Source organism: Anopheles maculipalpis, chromosome 3RL, assembly GCF_943734695.1.
Source record: "Anopheles maculipalpis chromosome 3RL, idAnoMacuDA_375_x, whole genome shotgun sequence".
NCBI lineage: Eukaryota > Metazoa > Arthropoda > Insecta > Diptera > Culicidae > Anopheles > Anopheles maculipalpis.
In genome coordinates this window covers 61,262,358-61,282,922 of record NC_064872.1, presented here as the reverse complement: position 1 = coordinate 61,282,922, position 20,565 = coordinate 61,262,358, and the positions used below count along the sequence as shown (strand labels likewise).

General features: G+C 41.0%; 1 protein-coding gene across 2 annotated transcripts in view; it reads right to left on the bottom strand.

Annotated features, from left to right (window-relative positions):
- The window catches only part of LOC126562638 (zwei Ig domain protein zig-8), a 165,644-nt gene extending 151,806 nt beyond the window's left edge, over positions 1-13,838 (bottom strand). For both annotated transcript variants that reach the window (XM_050219194.1, XM_050219195.1), the window contains exon 1: positions 13,743-13,838. In XM_050219194.1, the coding sequence (XP_050075151.1) occupies positions 13,743-13,821 (79 nt within the window). In that variant the 5' untranslated portion in view covers positions 13,822-13,838. The remainder of the gene's footprint in view (positions 1-13,742) is intronic.
- Positions 13,839-20,565: the final 6,727 nt, after the last annotated feature.

The following is a 20,565-nucleotide window of genomic DNA, read 5'->3' as shown; positions in this document are numbered from 1 at the left end:
ACAATTTCGTGTGCGACGGAAACGCTAAGAAACAAACGTATTATCTAACGCGGGTACGGTTGGCTGAAGTCGAATACAATTATGGGATGTTTTTTTTGTTGCTTTGTACTTTATTTAGGTTTTACAGACAGTGCTTAAATTATTGTGTGTGGTAGTGCTGGTGTTTAGAAATTCGGTCGAAGTTGGAAGCCTGGTCGGAAGACTTGCTTTTTGCAGAATTTAGCTCCTAATTCTTGGGACTCGGTACAGACTACCAATTGCTATGTAAGAATGTAAAGATTTGCTTGCTTATGGTGGCATGGATTAATAAAAAAAAGTTTCAAAGAAGTATGTGTGTTTTTTAATAAAATGTGTTGGTTATTTAAAGCAATAATCCATCTTTCTGAGAATCAACTTTCGCAGTGCTTTGATAGGCTTGACTTTGATGTACAGAATGACTTTAAAATCATTTTTAAAACGAATCAATAATTCAGCGGCGGCATGGTGGTTTGGCGACAGGTCTTCAAACGGCAGGACCCGGGTTCAAATCCCATCCAGACCGTCCCCAAGTAGTGAGGACTGACTATTCAACCTCGTAATATTAGCAAGTCTAGTAAGCCATTCGATGGTCAACGTGACCGGGAAGAGTCGTTAAGCCAAGAAAAACGATTACTCAGACTTCCAGGTCCAGGAAAACAGGACAGTTCAATTCTTACCATTATATCAAGAACTACTCACAACTCTTATGCAATAATTGAATAAATTACATTAAATAGCGATTAACAATTGTTGCATTGGTTTTAAAAAAATATATATTTTTAGTTAATTTCATGGCGTTGAAAGTGTCTTAGCTGAAGATGTACCTATCAACCAAGTCTTCTGCTGCGTAGATTGAAGTTCTACACAGCTATGATAAACCGTTGGTCAATATTAAATTAAATATATGATTCAAATAAACTGTGTAGCATACAAACTATACATTTGAATTATATTTTTACCATATGTACCATTTATATAGTCTAAATGTGAAGCGATTATAAAAGCATAATTAAAAATGTATTGAAACTGAGATGAGAAAATAGAGTAAACCATTCATTTTGATTCTCGTTGTAAGATAGCGTTTAGATACCGTAGAGAGAATTCTTCAAACTATCAGGGTTGATTATTCATCCTATTTTAGCGTAATCCCAATTCAAGCGCATCAGGAGTTCCTTTATCCAATGTAAAAAGCCCTCGAGGCATACAACATTCCAGTGTAGGAAAACTACTCCAGATTTGATCCACATTGTTGATCGCCTGGACGATCAGCAACGCCTATGCTGTTTACAGTGATTAGGCAAACAGAAAACGAGTCCGTTTGTGCTTGCGATGCTTTACAAAAAATAGGTTTGGTCGATCATACTACAACTGGCTGATGGCTGATCCTACAAAAGGATAAATATTTGTTGCATTATGCTCCAATCTTGAATGCTAACCACACAATTTTTTGGGCATATGGCGTAAGGACGAAGCAAGATGATTTCGTTAATAACTTCTTTACACTTCATCAAATGACATTCATATTATGGGTGTTGTAACATCCAAACTGAGCCACTTAGTTGAAACGTCTCTTCGAAAAGTTAGGGCAAAGATGAAAGTTGCTGTCATCTCTTATTGTCTTAATATCCGATATAATGCAAAGATATTGTAATCCAGTTTTCATTCAACACCATCCTCCGTTCCCGCATGGAACAAAATCCCAAAAAAGGTAGAACTACATTTTGCAAGGCTTACACCGGTACGCTTTGACACCACATCAAACGGTCAACTTGTCGAAAGCCGCGCACCACAGAGAAGTTTAGCTTTCCGCAAACCGCCCATGCAACTAAAAAACCGTACCAAAACCCTCGAAAAACCCCATCCGTCAGCCGTGCCGGATCAACCTTTACAAAACACACGCCAACCGTCTGAAGCTGCGTACGTTTTGCAGCATTTTGCACCATTCGGTGTTCACGCGGGTGCGGCACATTGCGGTCGACCGTTTTTTTCCAGTGCTACCGTTTAACCACTACCACTTGTCATCCTTCCCGCATCCCTTAAAGCTGATGACGCCGGTAGTCGGATGCGCTAATCCGTTGTTTGCCTTAGCTAAGGGCGAACGGTTGCAGTGGGCGGAAAGGTCGTATTCGGTGGACGGTCTTAGTTGCTAAATTTAGCGCCGTTACGAGCAAAAGACTGCGCCACTGCATTGTTTATCACCACCAGTGTAAGGGACGCAACACGATCATTCCAACGTTTTCAGAGAAAGCAAAAACAAAAAACGTTACTGCTCGGAACGGCTTACAGCGCGCAACTTTGAAATTTCGGTGCGCGGTAAGTCGGTAAACGGTGGCAACAAATAAATAACAACAGCTCACCAACACAGCCGATGGAAGGATGGTGCGATGCCAAATGCGACAGGATTTCGGTACGGAACGCAACCGAACGGTTGGCTAATCCTACCGCACGTATGACACTTTCTTTACCTGATGTAGCGAGATTTTGTTTTGTTTTGTTTTGTTTTAAATGAATGTTTTTCGTAGAGCGTTTGGATCAGGGCAGGAATCGCATTGATACGAATCCTTCCGGTGTCGTGTAAGGCAACAGTTGTAGGGGTAAACTGAGTCAAAAAAAACCTTTATATGACTTAAAAACGGGATAAAATGCTAGGCAATTCCTTTGTCATCAGGATTAGAAACGAGCTTCATGAAAAATAGCTGTTTTGCGTTGAAACAAAGGCTTGAACGAGTAAAGATAAAATCGATGCCAAATCCTCTGTACTGGAGTGAATCTATCCTTGGTAGAAAAAGCTGGTTAAAAATTTGAATATGTTTTTTTGTTCATAAAGGACGGCCAGGCCGTATTGCTTAAAAATTTTGAACATAATAGTAAAAAAAGGTTATTTAAACAACAATAAATCAAATTCAGTATCTTTATCTGCATATCAGCAGACGAACGGGTACTGAAATAAGAGAAGAATGGGGAACCAGAGACCTCACCTACAGGAGGGTCAATTACCGATTCGCCAGAGACAATGGTGTTTTCCTATGATTAGGTTTACGTCCCAATTACAGCGTTTTTCAGGTCATAGAGTAAGTGTTCCCTTGTTTGGAACAGAGAGAGATTTTGGTCTGAACAATAATAAGATGTAGCTTGGCCGGATTGATCGTTCTCTAAAAATCGCGGATTGCTTAAACATGTAAGAACTTATCTCGGAACTTGAGAAACACTGTATCCTTCCAATCTTTATTCGTTTCCACCACTCGTTTTTAGTTCTTTGTTGTGTTTTCTATGTCTTAAGTGTTTTTTTTTTGTAGTGCCACGGGTGATCCGATGACGGGCAACGACACTCGAGGGCAGTTCCAACACTGTCGTAAAAAGGAGGCAGTCTAGTTCCACAGTACAGTGATCTAAAAATCAGAAGTTGACTGCGTTGGGTCCGTTGGCGGGCTCAGCCTCAAGAGCAGCGAAGTCGCTCTTCCTGCTGCGTGACGGAGTCTGCCGATCAATCTTGGATCCGATGCTGACCACGCAGAGCTCGACTTTCTGGAGAACACTGTATGCAGGCAGTTAAGTATGTGTGCTATCCTAACAATTTGTTTTATTACCGTCCCGCAATGGCAAAAAGTAGACAACACAAACAGGAATTAATCCACTGGCATTCACAAAAGCCACAACCATAAGAATAAGGGGGAATTGACTTCTATTTATGTTCATATCATTTAGTCATAACAAGCGGTGTTGACAATACGGCATTGTATCATCATAATTAACTGTAACTATATGAATAACTTAATCAAAGTTTTTCCATTCCAAAACAACTAAGTTTTTTCCAAACTTTGATACATTAAATTCAATAACATTTACAAGCTACCAATTTTGAAAGTTTAAACAGTAGAAACAAAAAAGCCTTGTGGCACTCGCTTACAAAGCTCTTGCCATATGATCTGAGTACTAATTATAGCATTAATTATTCTAGAAAAGTTATGCATTCCACCGTTGGCATAGTGTATGAAGTCACCTTCTTGCATGGGCCATGGTGAGAGAAATTGTTCTGAGAATAATGAAACTGGCACCGAGAGACACATAATTCACGGGAGATGAATTTGTTGGCTTCAGTTAACTTTGCACTATCCTGCCGCACTTTGAAAGTATTTAAAACCATGATGGCATATTAAAAACTTAATTTCTTTGTTATCTTTTTTGGAACAAATTTACATAGTTTGTAAATCATTTGCAGTAGCTTATGGAAAAAGTAATTAATTGTCTTTCATTTTTTTCTAAGAATTAAAGACAATCAAACACAAGTGGTTTTAACAATACAGCACTGGACTGTAATAGACAATTGTAAATAAAAACATTTTTTTAATTCTAACAATTTTAAAACATCCAAAGGAGACGCCTGGTATCTTCAGAGTTAATGGTATAGCCCGGTTAACCATTATAAAGAAAAAAGAGATTAATCATTCCAGTCGAGTTTGGAGTATTTTTTTTACTAAAATTTAGAAGAAAAAACAACCTGTAAACAACTTTAAAAAAGCTAAAATATCCATATCAGTCACAGTTTATGCTTTCTTTTCAATAAGGAGCTTTCTATCGATACGTTTCGATTTCCATGTCACAGGTCAAATGCAAGATTTACTGCGCACCGTTTACAAATTTCCATCCCACATACCTATTTATCTAGCATCAAAAGAACGTCCCACCTTCTAAAACGTGCGGCCTTTATACAAAAGAAATCGCCAATAAAGTAAGTTATCTTGTTTAACGCCACATCCATCAAAAAGTCAACCACCAAATACCTGGTAACAGCTGCCACAAATGCATTCTGCTCACGGTGCAGATAGCGGTAAAGTTCGTCACAATGCTTTACCCCAGAAACGCCTAACAGTTCGGCGTATTTCTGTGTTGTTCTTTTTTATTCTTTAACATCGCTCTAAATCAATTCCCCAAAAAACCCGAACGGCTGTAAACCGAACGGGGTCGGGCCGGTTTTGCCTGCGGTGAGCAATAAGTAGCCCTACTAAACGGTCAATAAATCTTCGCAAGTAAGTTTTTGAAATTTTCGATACGATCTCAGCTGCTGCCGTTGTGGCTGTTGGCGGGTGATGCTTGGTTGGCCAACTGGGTTTGGCAATAAATTTGCACCACCGCTGGTGGGTGCAGCACACTTGGTAAATCAGAAACAGTACGCGGTTCGTTGTACTGTACGGTGGAACCCGACTCAAACGCGCGACCTTTGCTGATTCTGTGAGTGTCACGATTGCTTGCGGCTCGGAAGAGGCATCATGAAAGTCAAAAGGCATCACCGGGCGTATAGTGGTTGGCTTGAAGATGAAAGATACTGATGCTGGGTGCTAGAGCTAGGTTCGGACTGATCGATTGCTATCGACATAAATAATGTGCCGTACATGGTTAAGCTTGGTGGAATGCTTGATGAATTGGGTGATTCGCGTACCCGACAAACGACGCACGCCAATGTTACGATAGGGCGTGACCACATCGGAAGAAAGCTTTTTAAAAACACGATGAGGAAATGTTAGACTTGTAACGCGAACAAAACTGTAGTGATACAGAAATAAGAAATAATGATGTAATTAGGAAATAAGTTTAAAATGATAATTTAGTTGGACATAAGCAGAAAAATATTTGATACGAATTTTAAAAAAACTTCAAAAGCGGGTTTTGAAGGACAAAACATTGTAAAATTGACCGGAAAATAGCACAAACAACTCTTGATTTTAATTATTATCTAGTAACTAATCGTTCTAGCAAAATAAAATTAAAGCCTGTAAAATATAATTGGCAAAGACATCAGCGTTACAAAAACCTTCTAAAAAATATTCAAATTATCAGATATTGAAATGGAAGCTTCTTTGCCGTCAACAGCATTCAACGCTTTCATGGTACTAAATGGTCCTGATGATTCTTTTGCCATTCCCGCCTAGCACCGGGCGATGCCTGTGTCAGGAAACAACCACTCAAACCTTACGCTAACGATCCCAGCTACAAGCATCAACGAAAGCACCACCGATGGTATGGGGTGGAAAATAATTTCACGCGAAATTTAAATTTCAATTCGACTTTCACTTTACACCAGATTTTGATCCTGGCTGTTGCCGAACCTTCCTACCTACTCCAATTGATGGAGCCTTTCCGACGATCCCAGGAATGGCGTGACGTACGTTTACTTTCCATCGATTTGCCGATAGCAATTTTCACGTCAACGAAATTTTCTTTCCCATTTTCGTGTTCGCACACTCGTACGTATTTAGGTGGATACGTGGAAACGATCGATGATGCCGTCGCTAAGATCCGAAAGATAGAAAACCATCCAAACTCAATTCTCCACAACCTATGATACGTTCTAGCGTTGGGTTTTTCAGTATATATGGGGAGTTGGAGAGTTGGAACGATGTTTTCAAGTTTGACATTTACACATATACTTCTTCAAACTGACAGAAACACACACATACACACTGACACAGATTTAAAAACGTAGGTCTGTATCAAAAACCCCTAACGGTAAATAAAAATGGCGCTTCTCGACAAGGCTGTGAAACGCATCGTGCTGTAACAAAACGGAAACTCTCGGAACCCATCATCAGAGAACCAAGCGAAGGTGTAGCGGAATAGTGGAACGAGATTCAATCAAACTGCAATCAGGCTTTCTGGCAGTCTGCTGGTGAGACCTTGAACACAGCTCACGAATGCTACTGGGAGTAGACATCGTGGGAAGCATGGGTGCACTTCAACGCCACCGGGTGTGATAAAATCAATTCCGTTGACAAATTGAAAATAGTAACATACTTAGCTGTGAACACTAGTAAGTAACACTAGTAACATACTTAGCTGTGAATTGTCTGTTGATTTTTGTTGTTGTTATTGCTCACCTTTACCGGTTATTTGGTTATGAAATTGCAATCAATTCTATTCGTGAGTATAACATTAACGAGTCTTACAGTTTGCAGCTTAGATATTTATAATTGCCTTGTATTAAGCAACGTGCAGAACAGGCAAGACAGACCAATTGTAAGAGAAAAGGACTGTAAGAGAGGCTCAAAAAGCTCATAAATGAGTCCTTCTTGCGCACTGGTGATAAATATTCATTTTACTGCGCGAAAGTCATCCTAGATGCAGACTTATTTATTAAAAACACTACAGATCAATTGTTTTATTTCTTTTAAGCGGAAAAATTATAAAAGTTTGCAAAGGCTTTTTTGAGCGCTTAATACATTCGGTTCCTGAAATTTTCATGTTTCTGTTCTTCTGTGAAAATGAATAACATTTTCACCAAAGTAAACTTACTATTTATTTGAAATATTTTTTTTTGGTATGAAGGCTCTACGTATAAAAAATATTATTTAAAAAAATTAACCAGGCATTTGCTCTCTATTATTTGTCACTAAAGTAAACTGATTAAATCGAAAATATAACGAAAATTTGAAATGCAAGCGGTTCTATCAAAACAGGGCTGAGCTTTCCTAGCACAACGGAAGCATCGATCACTGTACAGCTTTCCATAAACATGTTGTTGTAGCGTGAAACAACATGTTTTCATGGTTTATCCAGCTTTTTTCCAGCCTTTTCTGCCTCTTTTTCAGTACACTCGTACTGGCTACATTGTTTTGGCCTATTCACACGCTTGTTACTACTTGAACACAGGCAATGCTGTTTCATCTTTTTTCCTTTCGGCACAAGAGTGACGATCACATGAAGGGAGTGGGCTGGAAAACACTGTGCTTACTTTGCACGGGCCAGTCTAAAACGCAGCCCTCCCAGTTATGGGACCCTGGCTGGACGGGCTGGCGCATTTATTCGCCATTGATTATAATATAAAATTATGTTAATTTATGCTCGACGTACACTCGCAGCACACTCTCTCCCGAGAAAGCCGCATCCTCTGGGATCTGGGAGCGGGCTGACTGTGCGACAGTGCGGCTGTTATTACTTCAGTGAAGTGCACAGCGTTTTCTCCTCCCGCTTCGCCCATTCTGCTCACTCACCAGACAGACGCTGTTGTGCTGGCGTTTGGCACACGCTTTTCGAATCGATTTGCAATTCGCCTGCTCGAGCACGCTCGCATCCGGACCGGTCACTGTTTTATTCAAGAGTCACATTCTAAGGGTTGGAACAGCGCAAATATACAGCACACACGTCTAAACCTTCTCGCACACATAACGCATTCGTTGTTTGGGGATCGCTTTTCGACAATTGTCAACCGGCATCGCACGTGTGTATATGTGTGTGTGTGTGTGTGACACTGTAAAAGGGGAACAAAAGTGAAATGAAATAATGCAGCAACAAAGCCACATCGGCCGGAAAAGCCATCCGCATAAGCTACCGCACCGTCACGTTGTGTGCGTGCCTGACGAGAAAGTTAAGTAAATTGTCAACGGTAATTTGCATCTCGTCCCGATGGCTCTTACACATACATACTCTTTCTCTGCGAGGTAGAGCGAAGGAAGTGTAAGCAGGAGCTTTAAGCTGGAGGTTTTTTGGCAGTGCTAACGATGCCTATAGAATACCCGTTGCCTACGCCGTGCGCCAGCACTTTCTCGGTAGAAGCTGACGACGGAACAGTGTGCCAACACCGGTCGGAAACATGACAGCTGTCTGGATTTAGATACCGATGCCATCATACACGGATTGCCCGGAACCCTGTCGTCTTGTCATTGGAATATTCGAAGCTTCGCAACCGTATCCAAGGATTGGCTTTCACCGAAGTCTTCCCTTCTCAGTTTGCCTCTCGAACTCATATCGTCTTGCTGGTCGTGAAGCGTAAGAAGCGTTACTGCGCGAGTCGATTCCGTCTCGATAGAACACAACCCGAACGCGGCAAATGACGTTGGCTATAAGGCCCCATTTTTGGTACTGCTTTTGTCGAGGTTTTTTTAGGTGCTGTTTTTCCCTTCAACTTCCTCTTGCTTCTCTTATTCGAAATAGCCTCATAATGGAAAATAATGAAACCGTTGTCGATGGGCAATTACGGGCTAATGCGGTGAATTGTAATACGCTTTCGATTAGATCTTTGGGCGTACATCTCGGGATGATGGTGTTGTGAAGGTGTGCAAAATGGAGTGCTGTATGGTACGACAAGCCTGCTGAAGTGATTGATCTGCAGCAAAACTGTGATGCTCAAGCAATCCTCTTTTTTTGCCTCGCAAGGTAATGCTATTATTTCTGCAGACTGCTACCAAAGCGAAGGAAGGCAAAAGAGCTCAAACGAAATGTAAAAGCTTCTTGAGGCGAGCTTTTGATGCATCAAAGAGGTTGCTGATGTAACAAAGTTATAGCTGTAACTGAGAATGTTCGCATACATTTGCTAACGATTTCAGTATTTTCTTACGCGAATAAGTTTTAATGATTCTTCAGTTCCCCTGAATAAGTTTCTAATCATTCAAACGCTTCAGATATTGCTTTTTGTAATTGTGATTCCAAAATTCTTTAACACTCTACTTTTGTTCTTCATATTAACATACCTTATTTTGTAAGAAAATAATCAAGTTTGTAAGAAATAAGGTTCAATGAAGCAAAATTACCTGATTTATTCTCTTCCGGTAGGTACAGAGAGAAGGCCAACAGCAATCGTGTACCGGTATAACAATTTAACTTAGCCATTTGAAGTTAAACAATTATTAATAAAATAAAGAAATTAAATCAAAAACATCTTCTAGCATTCGCAACCATTGCTCGTTTGATTAGGAAAAGGGTTTAAATGCTTTTTAAATTTATATTTTCCATTTGTTTCAGCTGTTTCAAGCGGTTATGTTAAAGCCAATTGACTGCTAAATTTCCTTGATGCAGCAATACATGTGATTCCACATATTGCTAAACTCTTCAACACTTCAAAGCAACTTTTCGTTTACTATATTTGCAAACAATCAGCCCCTTGGATCGGTTCCACCAAAGACATCTAACCAAATAAAAAAACAAATAATTCAAACTCATTTCCACAAATTTTCCCTCACATTATTTGCTCTGCCTTTATCTCATTCTCAAACACATCTTTATGCTGATTTATGGCTTTGAAGCAACCGCCGTACCAGTGCATACAACATTCCCTTCTTTTTAGTACTTCCGTTCCGTTCATTCGACAAACTCAAAAACCAAATGCAAATTTGTACCTCAAGCAAGCTGCAAAGATTCTCGTATGGGTATGTGTGCGCAAAGAATTTCTTAAAATAATTAAAACAGCCCCTTCAACGCCCCAGTTTGCAAAGTTTTCGGACAGCTCAAGTGGTGAAGTTGCATCGGAGGAGTTTAATTATGTAAATTTTGGGTCATCTGAATGCATTTGCTTAGCCGAGGAGATGGTTTTGGCGAGGGAATAATTTCAGCTAGCGGATGGTTCGGGAACTGGTACGCAAAAAGATACAAATGGTTGAGAAAATGGGTGGGTGGGTACAGCGAGCTATCGTTGAGGAAAGATCTCAAATTAGTTTCACCATTACGTTTTCCCGGTACCGATGGAAACCGTCGGCAGGATGGTAATGCGACCGTGTAGAAGATTATCTTCAAAGTAAATATTCATATCATGTATCGTTTCGGTTTCGATAGAGATTTATAAATTCCCCAATTTCAAACCGGGCACCAGGCTTAAGGCATTCCCACCCATGGGGTGGAAATCGCTACGCCAATAAGGCGTAGAACGAAAAGAAGGGGGAAAAATGTTTCATTTCAACCTCAACAATCCGAGAGCATGGCTCATATTTTCCGCTTCTCTATTTCTGCTCCCATTAGCATCAGTCCAACGCAACCGTAGCGCGAACCTTGAATGGAAGGATAAGGTACCATACACTCTGTTCCCCATGCACCGTATTAACGTCCCTTTTCCCTTCGCGCACCACAAAACGATGTGCCGAAGCGATAGCATGTCCCGAAACGTGACTTTGCTTTAAAAAGAGATTTTAAATTGATACAGCACGGACCGCAACGTCCGAAACGTGGGCGAGACTGAGCAAGTGGCAGTGCTAGTAGAGCATCCGCTGCGAAAAAGGACGAAAGGATGAGCACGTGTGCATGTAAGTATGCACGTCCGGTGTCATCCTGGCGCTAGTTGGTGGAGCATTTGGTGCTGGAGCGTTTGCATCTGCATGCTTCATTTCGTGTCCTGTCGAATCGTTTCTCCTCGTTCCTGCTGCTAACGACCCATTTCGAGTTTTGAATATAATTCTTTTTTTAACACACTCACACACACGCTCACGTCTTGCTTCCACTAGAGTTCTAAAGAAAAGCGTTCTTCATCAAGAGAGCTTCGAGTGGATAGATTCATCGTCACGTGACGCGGTGCGATACGTTATCGATTTCCGTCCCGATAATGGACCGTTTCGGACGGCACCCGGGTACCCGGGCTGCAGAGAATGTAGGTTATGGAGTAAAAAATGGAAACCTATCGAATGACTAATGGACTTCTTCGACGACGACGGTGCTGCTGCTGCTGCTTCTGCTGTCTGTACAGGCACGATCCTAACGTGCGCATCCATCCGTAAGCTCGTGAGTAACATAAACGGAAACTTCCGCCATCCGAAAGCACACCCCAGACGGAATCGGTTCGAAACGGAAATATTTCAACCAGCTACAATCGAAGGTCTCCAACATTCCTGCCCACCGCCGAATTGCGTTTAAGTATTGTGCTCCAAACGAGTGCTCCAAACGATGTGCTCGTGTACGGGGCTTGTTGTGCAATTACTGGACCGCTCGTGCAAACGAGTCTCGCGCATCCGCGTCGTACGGGTCGTTTCGCATTTTTCTTTCCATTTTTTTTTTGTTGATGCTTCCCAGAGCTGTAGCAATTAATCTTGATGTAAAATATCGTTCCGGAACGATCTAGCCATGAGTCCCAACAAGCGATTGCGAGGGTTTCTGGGTTGCCCGTAGAATGTGAAATGGATGGAAAAATCAACAGTCTCAAAACTTTCCTACCCATCGTCCGCTCGCATCGTCCGGCTGGCAGGGGGATGCCGGACTCGTGTCCTTGCTGCGGACATTTGGGGTGACGTGTGGCTATGTGGCATGGAAATTCGAGTCTGGAAAAAAGGGGCCGGTGAAGCTTAGGAGCGAAAGAGCGAAAGAGAGTTTAAAAAAAAAGAAGAACCCTTGGCAATGATCCTATCGGGCTTATCCGGCGGAAGACAGACAGAAAACCCCGAAATACCCACCCAAGCGCGTGGCCGAACGTGACAGGATGCTCACGGATGAGGTAGTATTTTAGGAGCTAATTGAAGTGATTATGTATCACCCACTTGACGGTGGTGTTTTATTTTGGCCGTGCCACAAATCCCTAGCGCGAGATAAAGAATGATGTTAGTTTGTTGTGTTTTTTCGATTTCTGGATTTACGTTTTGTTTTGTTTGTTTGCTTCAAACAGCAGGAACTGCCAACAATATGGCAGCTGTGTTTGGAATTGCTGAATGCAGCAGATGCGGGTTTGCAGTAGCAGACAATGTTTAAGCGTGAGTCACGTACAGAGGATTATTGATGTAGGGTTTTGTGTGTTGTCGGGCACAACGGGGTGATGACAGTGCACTGCTATTAGTCGGAATGTTTGCTGATGTTTTCCTTTGGTTTTTTATTATGTTACTGATGCAAAGATGCGTGTAACAGGAGGGAAGTTTGATGAAAATATCCATTTGACGTGGGAGTGGATTAAACACGAACAGAAAAGAATTCCCATTAAATTAAGAGTGTAGTAAACGGTCACTAATTTCTATTATCTAATGGGTTTGTTACTTCATAATTACTAAGAGGAAGGTAGTCTTCATAGGGCAGGACCGAGTTTCAAGTCCCATTCGAACCAACTGGCTGGCAACTACGTGATATCGGCAAGTCTAGTAAGCTTATGGAACCCGACGTGACTTTAAAAGATAGGAAAGCCAAAAAGAAGATAAAATCAGGATATAAACGTTACACGTGCTCTATTTCAAGTTTTCGATTTTTATGACATTTGTGAATTCTATTATTCATTTCTTTTGAGTATGACAGTTTGCGATGTGAATTCTATTAGTAGGGTTTGAAACCCCTACAAAATCGTTCGAAAAAACTTCAAAATCGTTTTGGTAAAGATCTACATTAATGCTTTGATTTTAAATCAAGAATGTAAAGAAGGTAATAAATAACTTTCCAGAGAAAGCTTTTTAAAGCCTCAGAAAATGTGTTAGCACCGAGAACCTTAAATTTTAGTTTACATGTGAAAAGCAACTGTAAGCAAATTTGTGAACTCGTCAGTTTAACGAACAAACATAATAAAATTAGTTCGAACTTATTCCAAAACTCTGATGTCCAACTCTATTCAGGAGCCTTTGAATGTTTTCCTAACCAAGGCAAGGTCTCGAATTCTCCAACGAGCTAGTAAAGGGGTGTTCCTTTTGAACATCTAAAGTCGTTTAGCCGGCTCAACATGTTGTTAAGATTTACAAAGATGCTTAAGATGCTCGACGATCGTTACGCAAAGTGTGTTACAGTGAGAAGCGTAAGGTCGACGATTTGCCACGGTGGGAATGATCGCCAAAGATCTTCCGTTTGCAAAAAACCAAATAAGATTTGGTAATTTTGCAGAGTAATTTTTAACAAAAGGAAAACAATTTGAGTAAATAATACGAGTGAACAAAACAAGTATGAATCGGTGTTTTCATTCAGATCGATTATTTTTAATGCAGATCACTTTACTCAAAAAGTGTAATAAATTCATAATCATTAAAAAGTCAGTGAAGTTATAGTAGAATTTTATCTGAATTTTCACTCACCTGAGTCCAGCGTGGTGGCGAGCAGGATCGATGGCAGGCAGAGTAGAATTAATTTAAGCTCCAGCATCATTTTTCCCATTTAAAGTCAAATATTTTGCTTGCTTAAACAATTCCTTTGCGCGCTACGTGTCTCCAGTAGCAGAAATATGTTTGCTTTACCCTTTCCTGTTTGTCTTGTGTATGTTACAAACTTACGATTTAATGATTACAATTTTCACCAGACACCAATCACTTTTCGTTTCCCATTTGTAGCACTGCTGGCATGATTTTACAGTGGCTGCAAACAGGTACCAAGTACACCTTTGCCAAACGCTTCTTCACTATCGTTTCACCAAGCATGCCGTTCGTGTCGGGCTCGTCATCCTGCCGCTTGGCACATCGTGTCCCGATCATAAGCATCCATTCAGTTTATCCTCAGTTTACGCGACGTGATGCTTAGTACCTCACTGAACGCGTACCGTTCTAGAGATGACTTATATCAGCGAAATTAAATATTTCACACCTTCACGAATGGGTTGGTTCGTGATAAAGTTGTAAGCTGTCTTAAACGGCTCCCCACACACAATAGTTGCACTTTTACCGCGTTTTTAGTTTACACCGAGCGTACACCAACATTATTTACTATTAAACATATCCCACAACGGGAATCCAGAGCAGCAAACCATCCCGCACAGCAAAGATATTGGAAAAAGTTATGGCAAAAATTAATTCCTTCTTCACTTGCACTTTATCTCCGCTCCTCTATCGCGACTTACCGTCGTGTATGATTACGTTCCCACGACCCGTTTCACCATCCCGGACGTTACACGCACGACCTGTTAGCTTACACTTTTCAAACATTTAATATCGCCTTCCCGGAAGCAAAGCGCAAACATTATACGGTCAGTGGAGAACATTTCATAACACGGTCACTCAACCTTCAGCGGCTCACGTGTGTGTGTGCAACCTGTGGGAGCAAGGGAAAAAAGGGAAAAGAAAAAACAAACGTGATGAGTTAGTAAAAACATTAAACTAGCATAAGCAGCGAAGGTAACATGGGCGTTTGGCTGAAAGAGGTAAATGAAGCAGGAGCATTTTACAGCATGCAAATTCATTTCCCTGGCTGAAGTGGAATAAACGCTGTAGCACGAAATGTTGAACATCCGATGGATGGCATGTCGGGGCAAAAAGTATTACACCGGTTAAACTACTCCGAGCCGGACGTGTTCGTGATGAACGAAAGCGAAAACACGATGTCATCAGCAATACTGAGGCAGAAACATAGTCACTTTCCGGCGTGAATGCTAGCGCTGGAAGTGTACGTGTTTAGACACGTTTGTACGTATGTGTGATGCTCATTTTGCGTAAAAATTTCAATACCGACACACACGCACGCACGCACCCAACCGTCCATCCTTTTACCCCGTTCCGTTCCGTGACCGGGAGGTTCCAGCGAGTCTAATGACTTTTATTGTCCTAATTAAAGCCCTTCCCACGACGCACAAAAAACGCGTGCCAACCAAAACATCTTCGTGTCATTTTCGGTTTCATCACCATTCATCACGTTTGAATGATGTTCCCCTTTTACGGGTTTTCCTGGAGACCAGGGATCCTGACAAAATAGCAGGCCCAAAAGAACGTGGCTATGTGGTTCGCTCGCCCAACATCACGCTAATCAGAAGGCGCTTTAATTGGCTGTCCCCTGTTTTGTCGAAAGTTGTCAAAACCATGTCATTAATGTGACGGCAAGAGAAACCGCCTGCCCGATATACCATACCGCGCCGACCGGTACCATGGTGTCGCCATTAATCAGTGGCAAACGGCGTAGATGGCTTGTGATTGTGGGCGTTCACTCGTGACACCATTCAATCCATTGCGTTTGACGCACACCGTCTAGTCGCGTCTTTATCTTATCTGTTTTCCAAGGACAAGCTTTTTGAGGAGCTTTTTCCCCCTTTTTATAAGTTACGCTTTACTGGAAGAAAATAAGGGAGGACACAAGAAAATTGATGGAGAAGAAGTACGTACACGAACAAACAACGCCCAAGAAATTCCTGGCAGGAATCAAAACCATCAATTATGCATTTCCGCGTCATGTTGCCGAGTAGCGCAGGAGACCGTGCTTTGATCTTTTTTCACGAGTCACGATAAATATGGGCAACATCTATGCCTTTTCTCTGGCGGTTTTTTGGACGAGAAAGGTACAATTATAGCATCAGGTAGGTTATTTGATTCAAGGAAATTAGTATAATTAGTCTCAAAATCTACTTACTTTTCCACATAAAAATAATTACTTATTTTCGTGAAAGCATAATTGGAGTTTAATTGTAATAATTACTAATTCATTCAAAAAACATTTGTATACATTCTGTGTAATAGTTTCTTCATTTTACCACGAATAAGGCTCCGTCAAGGTTCCGATCGGTGGGTCATGTCTTGAGAATAGAATGTGGGTTCTCAAGAGGAGATGGAGGGATGGTGTAGATGCGCCCGTCGAAATGGCCGCAATCAGCGCGATTGATCGAGTACTTTGACTAAGCGCAGGACGAGTTTTCGAAGTGAACCACCACGTACATAGCAAAAGTATCGCCCGGAGTAGCTTTATGAAAACTGCGTCTATTTTATTTAAACTAATTAAAACAAAAATGTGATGCTGACCTGGACCAGGTTAAACTGTTTCTGCTCGAATTTTACGAGTGTACTACACGCAGGCAAATTCATCTTTGCGCCTCCCTGATCATTTATGTTACAGTTCTGACCCGCAAAAGCACGACAGACATCAGCATAGATAAACCGGAAACATTCAACTACATCTATACAATGGCCACACCAAACTACCGGACCTTAAACAACTAAAATTACCCGAAAAAAAAACCACCAAAACAGTAATAAGGCAAGTAATAAGCAATTGAGGACATTGTGCGGCAAATAATATGCAAGAAATATCTCAAACATTATCTTACAATTAAGTTGACGGCGACGTTGAGCCGTCCATATTTTTTATTTTATTCGAGTGAATGAAAAACACTTCATACTAACAAAACTACTCTTTGCAACCCAGATAAACAAAGACTAGATCGGGATTGATCAAGCATTTTACCATTTACCGCATTTTTTAAGCATTTTACCGCAAATAGCGAGATCAATTTCAAATATCCTTTTGTTTGATTTGATTAAGTTGAACAAACATTTATTTCTGGCACATTTTTTTTTCTTTTGCGTCTTAATTTAATTAAACTCTTAAAGAAAGAGAATTGTTCACCGATTTTCATTAAGTACATTCAATTTTCGTGTGACATTAATTGCATTTTCTTTCGCCCTGTCGTTGCAGACGAGCGAAAAAATAACAATCAATTATAAGACCACCGGGACGCCGTATCTTGTAAGAGAAAATGTAAGTAATTAAATAACAGACTTGTCGTGCGGAAACTCAACCAAACGCTCGCTTTAGCATATAAAAAGGGCAAATGAAAGTATTATGATAGAGGACGAGAAAGAGTAAAAAGCTGGCCAACCGAATTGGACGACAAGTGACACACCGATGTCGATGACCACATCCACCGTAACGCAAAGCAAACATGGTAGAGAGCAAATTGAAAAACACAAAGCAAACAACAACCAATTGCTAGTAACTGAAGAGTGTCGCGAATACTCTCACAGACGACGGTAGGGGGAGGTGATGAAGTATGGTGGAAAGAGTTACCAAACAAGCGAATAAAATGGTAAATAACCGTAGGAAAATAGCCCAACCGGCTCGTCGGCGTGGCCATCGATGTGTCTCGAAGGGAACCAGTCACTTGTTTTTGCTCTCCATTTTCCTTCAACATCTCTCGGTGCTCTTTTCTCACGCGCAGTCTAGCATAAATGTGCACACTCCTTTGCCAGCACACTGGTCAACACCAAATCCTCTGTTCGGAGCGCCCCTCGAGGTCATGGAGGGCACGGGCATAAATAATCAATTATTCAAATTTTTCTGCAACCACTACGGTAAAATGTGGTTCCCGGGGCAACGGATGGCCTGTTTTCCATCATGCCGCAAAGCGTTCCCTGTGAGCTCGAACCCGTTGTGCCTGGCCGACCGGTCACGAATGCCTGCATGCTTGGCTTTCCGTAGAAAAACACATAACGCACAGTGTTACGGTATGGGAGTTTTTCATTTTTCACCAGAACTCGTCACTTTCCAACCTGCCACCCGTTTCATCGTACACTCGGCCATGTGTGCGTGTCGATAAGGATGACACAGGAATGGCACGCACGAGTTTTAGACAATCCTCGACATACACACACACACTCACACTTGCTCACGAAGGCACGATCCGGGTATGTCTTCAATCACGAAAAGAGAAACTTCTGAACAAAGAGAGAGTGTGTGTGTGTGTGTCAGTGTTTCGTTCCATCAGACAGGGCATCAGAAAGTGGAAATTCATTTCTGCCCTGAACCGGTTCATGTTTATCGCGCACCGTACCATACCAAGGCCCTATCACTTTCCGTCCCGCAAGACTGACAGTCCCATTTCATCAGTTTCAACCCTGTGAGCAACGACATCATCGAACAATCACCGTGGGGAATTTATTACGCTCAACGCCAAGCTGCCTGGCGTTGTATTTGGATAGTAAAGCATGTTTGTTGACATGTGTCTTAAAATTGAGTTCTCAGCCGCTTTGGTCGAAGCTTTTCAATCGTTAATCCACCGAGAATGCTGCCAAATAAACGGTTCGTGTATGGCAACTGCGCACTAAGCTTCTGTATTTGTTCAATAAAAACAAAAATTTTGCTCGTCGGCTTTGAATAAAATTATGATACATCAAAGAAAATCTTACCACGATCTAACTAACCAGATTTAAGGATTTATTTAAATGGTAAAATAAAGTGTAAGATGAAACAAGAGAAACTGACGAAACAAAAATAGTACTTCCATGCAAACTACGCTGCTAGCTCTAGTTTAAAAATATATTTCGTTCTGTTTTGGGTCAATTGTTCGATTCGATTACCACAGCAGACGATATGTTGTTCAATCACAACAGAAAAGTTGACTCATTTAGAAGCAATAGATCGAGTGCAGCGTCTTAGGTTTGGAGAACATGTTAACATCAAAATATACCTCAATGCTCGCACCTCCTCAACTGAAATCAATAAAACAGCAAATATTGCCACAACACCAATTTTTCTCTTCGTTGGTTAAAAGTTGCAGTGAGATTTTTTCCGAGTAAATGACTTTAAACTTAAACTTAAAAGCATTCAAGGCTGACACGATCAACCAGAGAAACCCTGTACAAAAATGAGTTGGAAGCTTGTTGCTGGTAAACCAATAGTAAGAGAGAGAGTTTTTCATTTTAAGGAAAGCTTCCGTCGGTAAAGTGCTTAGAGAAGGCTGACCTCAGAGGAGCGTAGGTCATACCAGTCATATGTTGGCATACAAGGCGTACTGAAACCACATAATCGGACATGCAGTCCTTGCTACGGTTAAGCGATCCAAATGGGATTTCAAATTGGCGTATAAAAACTGTAGTCGCTTTAAACTCTGTCATCGGATCACCACCAAGAAGATATCTGAATGCTTACAGTAATACTCAACCCTACCGACTCTAGTAAAGCTCAAGTCTTTGTTTACCATCAAGAAAATGTCACTCATATCTCATAACTCTATCCTAAATTGAGTCTGAGTTTCACACGAATAACTTGAACGATCTGAAAAGCCAATAGTGATTCGGATTTTAAAAAATAGCAAAACCTGGGCGTTTCCTTATTTGTCACATTTTTGAAAATCACAAGCGTTTGGATAACTATAGCAAGCTGTTACATTGTACTAGTAAATAAAGATGATTGTAAAAACAAATAAATAAAGAAATAAATAAATTATTCTTATATAAATAATTTGTAGATCAATACCCAATACCCCAATACCCAAACTAAATTTTTACTTGTTTCTTATTTCTTTCATCAGTCATTTACGATTAAATATAAACGATTTGCAACAATTTCAACGCAACGGTTTAAAAAGGCTTGCATTAACAATATAAACTAAAAAGCAAAGAATCTTCTTCTTCTTGGCTTAAAAACCTCTAGAGTCACGCTGGCCATGGGATGGCTTACTGGACTTGACGATATAACGTAGTTGAAAAGTCAGTCCTCTAGGGGGATTAGGGGGACGGTACAAAAGGGATTTGTGCCCCGGTCCTGCCGATAAAAGACCGGCGCCACTGTCAGCGACACCACCAAGCCGCTCCATGAAATACAAAGAATCTGTAAAATAAATTTGAAAATGTTGTCAAAAAAGCATAGTGATGCTAGCCCAATTTTGCTCAATGTGTTATATTAGCAGCACTCTCAAATTTATTAAGGAAATTCCTAACAAGTTCGAAAAATGTACAAACATGTTTTCATAGTAAACCATTTGTCCAAGCCTCGCTTCGAAACATAGTAAACTTAACCAACTGGCAACAAATAAGAGAAAAAAACATTCTAAAATAATTTTATAACGAATTTCGCACTGTGTAGCACTGTTGCTGAATGCCTGCGGCCAATGTTCGTCCTGTAGCCATCGACACACGCTTACGTCGTTAGTTGCAAATGCACTCCGTGCTTTCAATTTCGCATAACAAGCGAATTCCGAATTACACACCGAAAAAAAGGGCACACAATTGGGCACTTATGCACCAAAGATTCATTGCTTCGTTTGCAATGAAAATGCTAGCGTCATGTGAATCGATCTTTTGGGCTAGTTGTGTGTGTGTGTGCGGATTCGTTGTTAGTTTGGAGTACTATTTTCCGTTCCCTATCCGTTCTAGGGTAGTTAGCAAATTTCTAAGTGAAGCCCTGCCAGCTTTCATTCGATTTTGCATA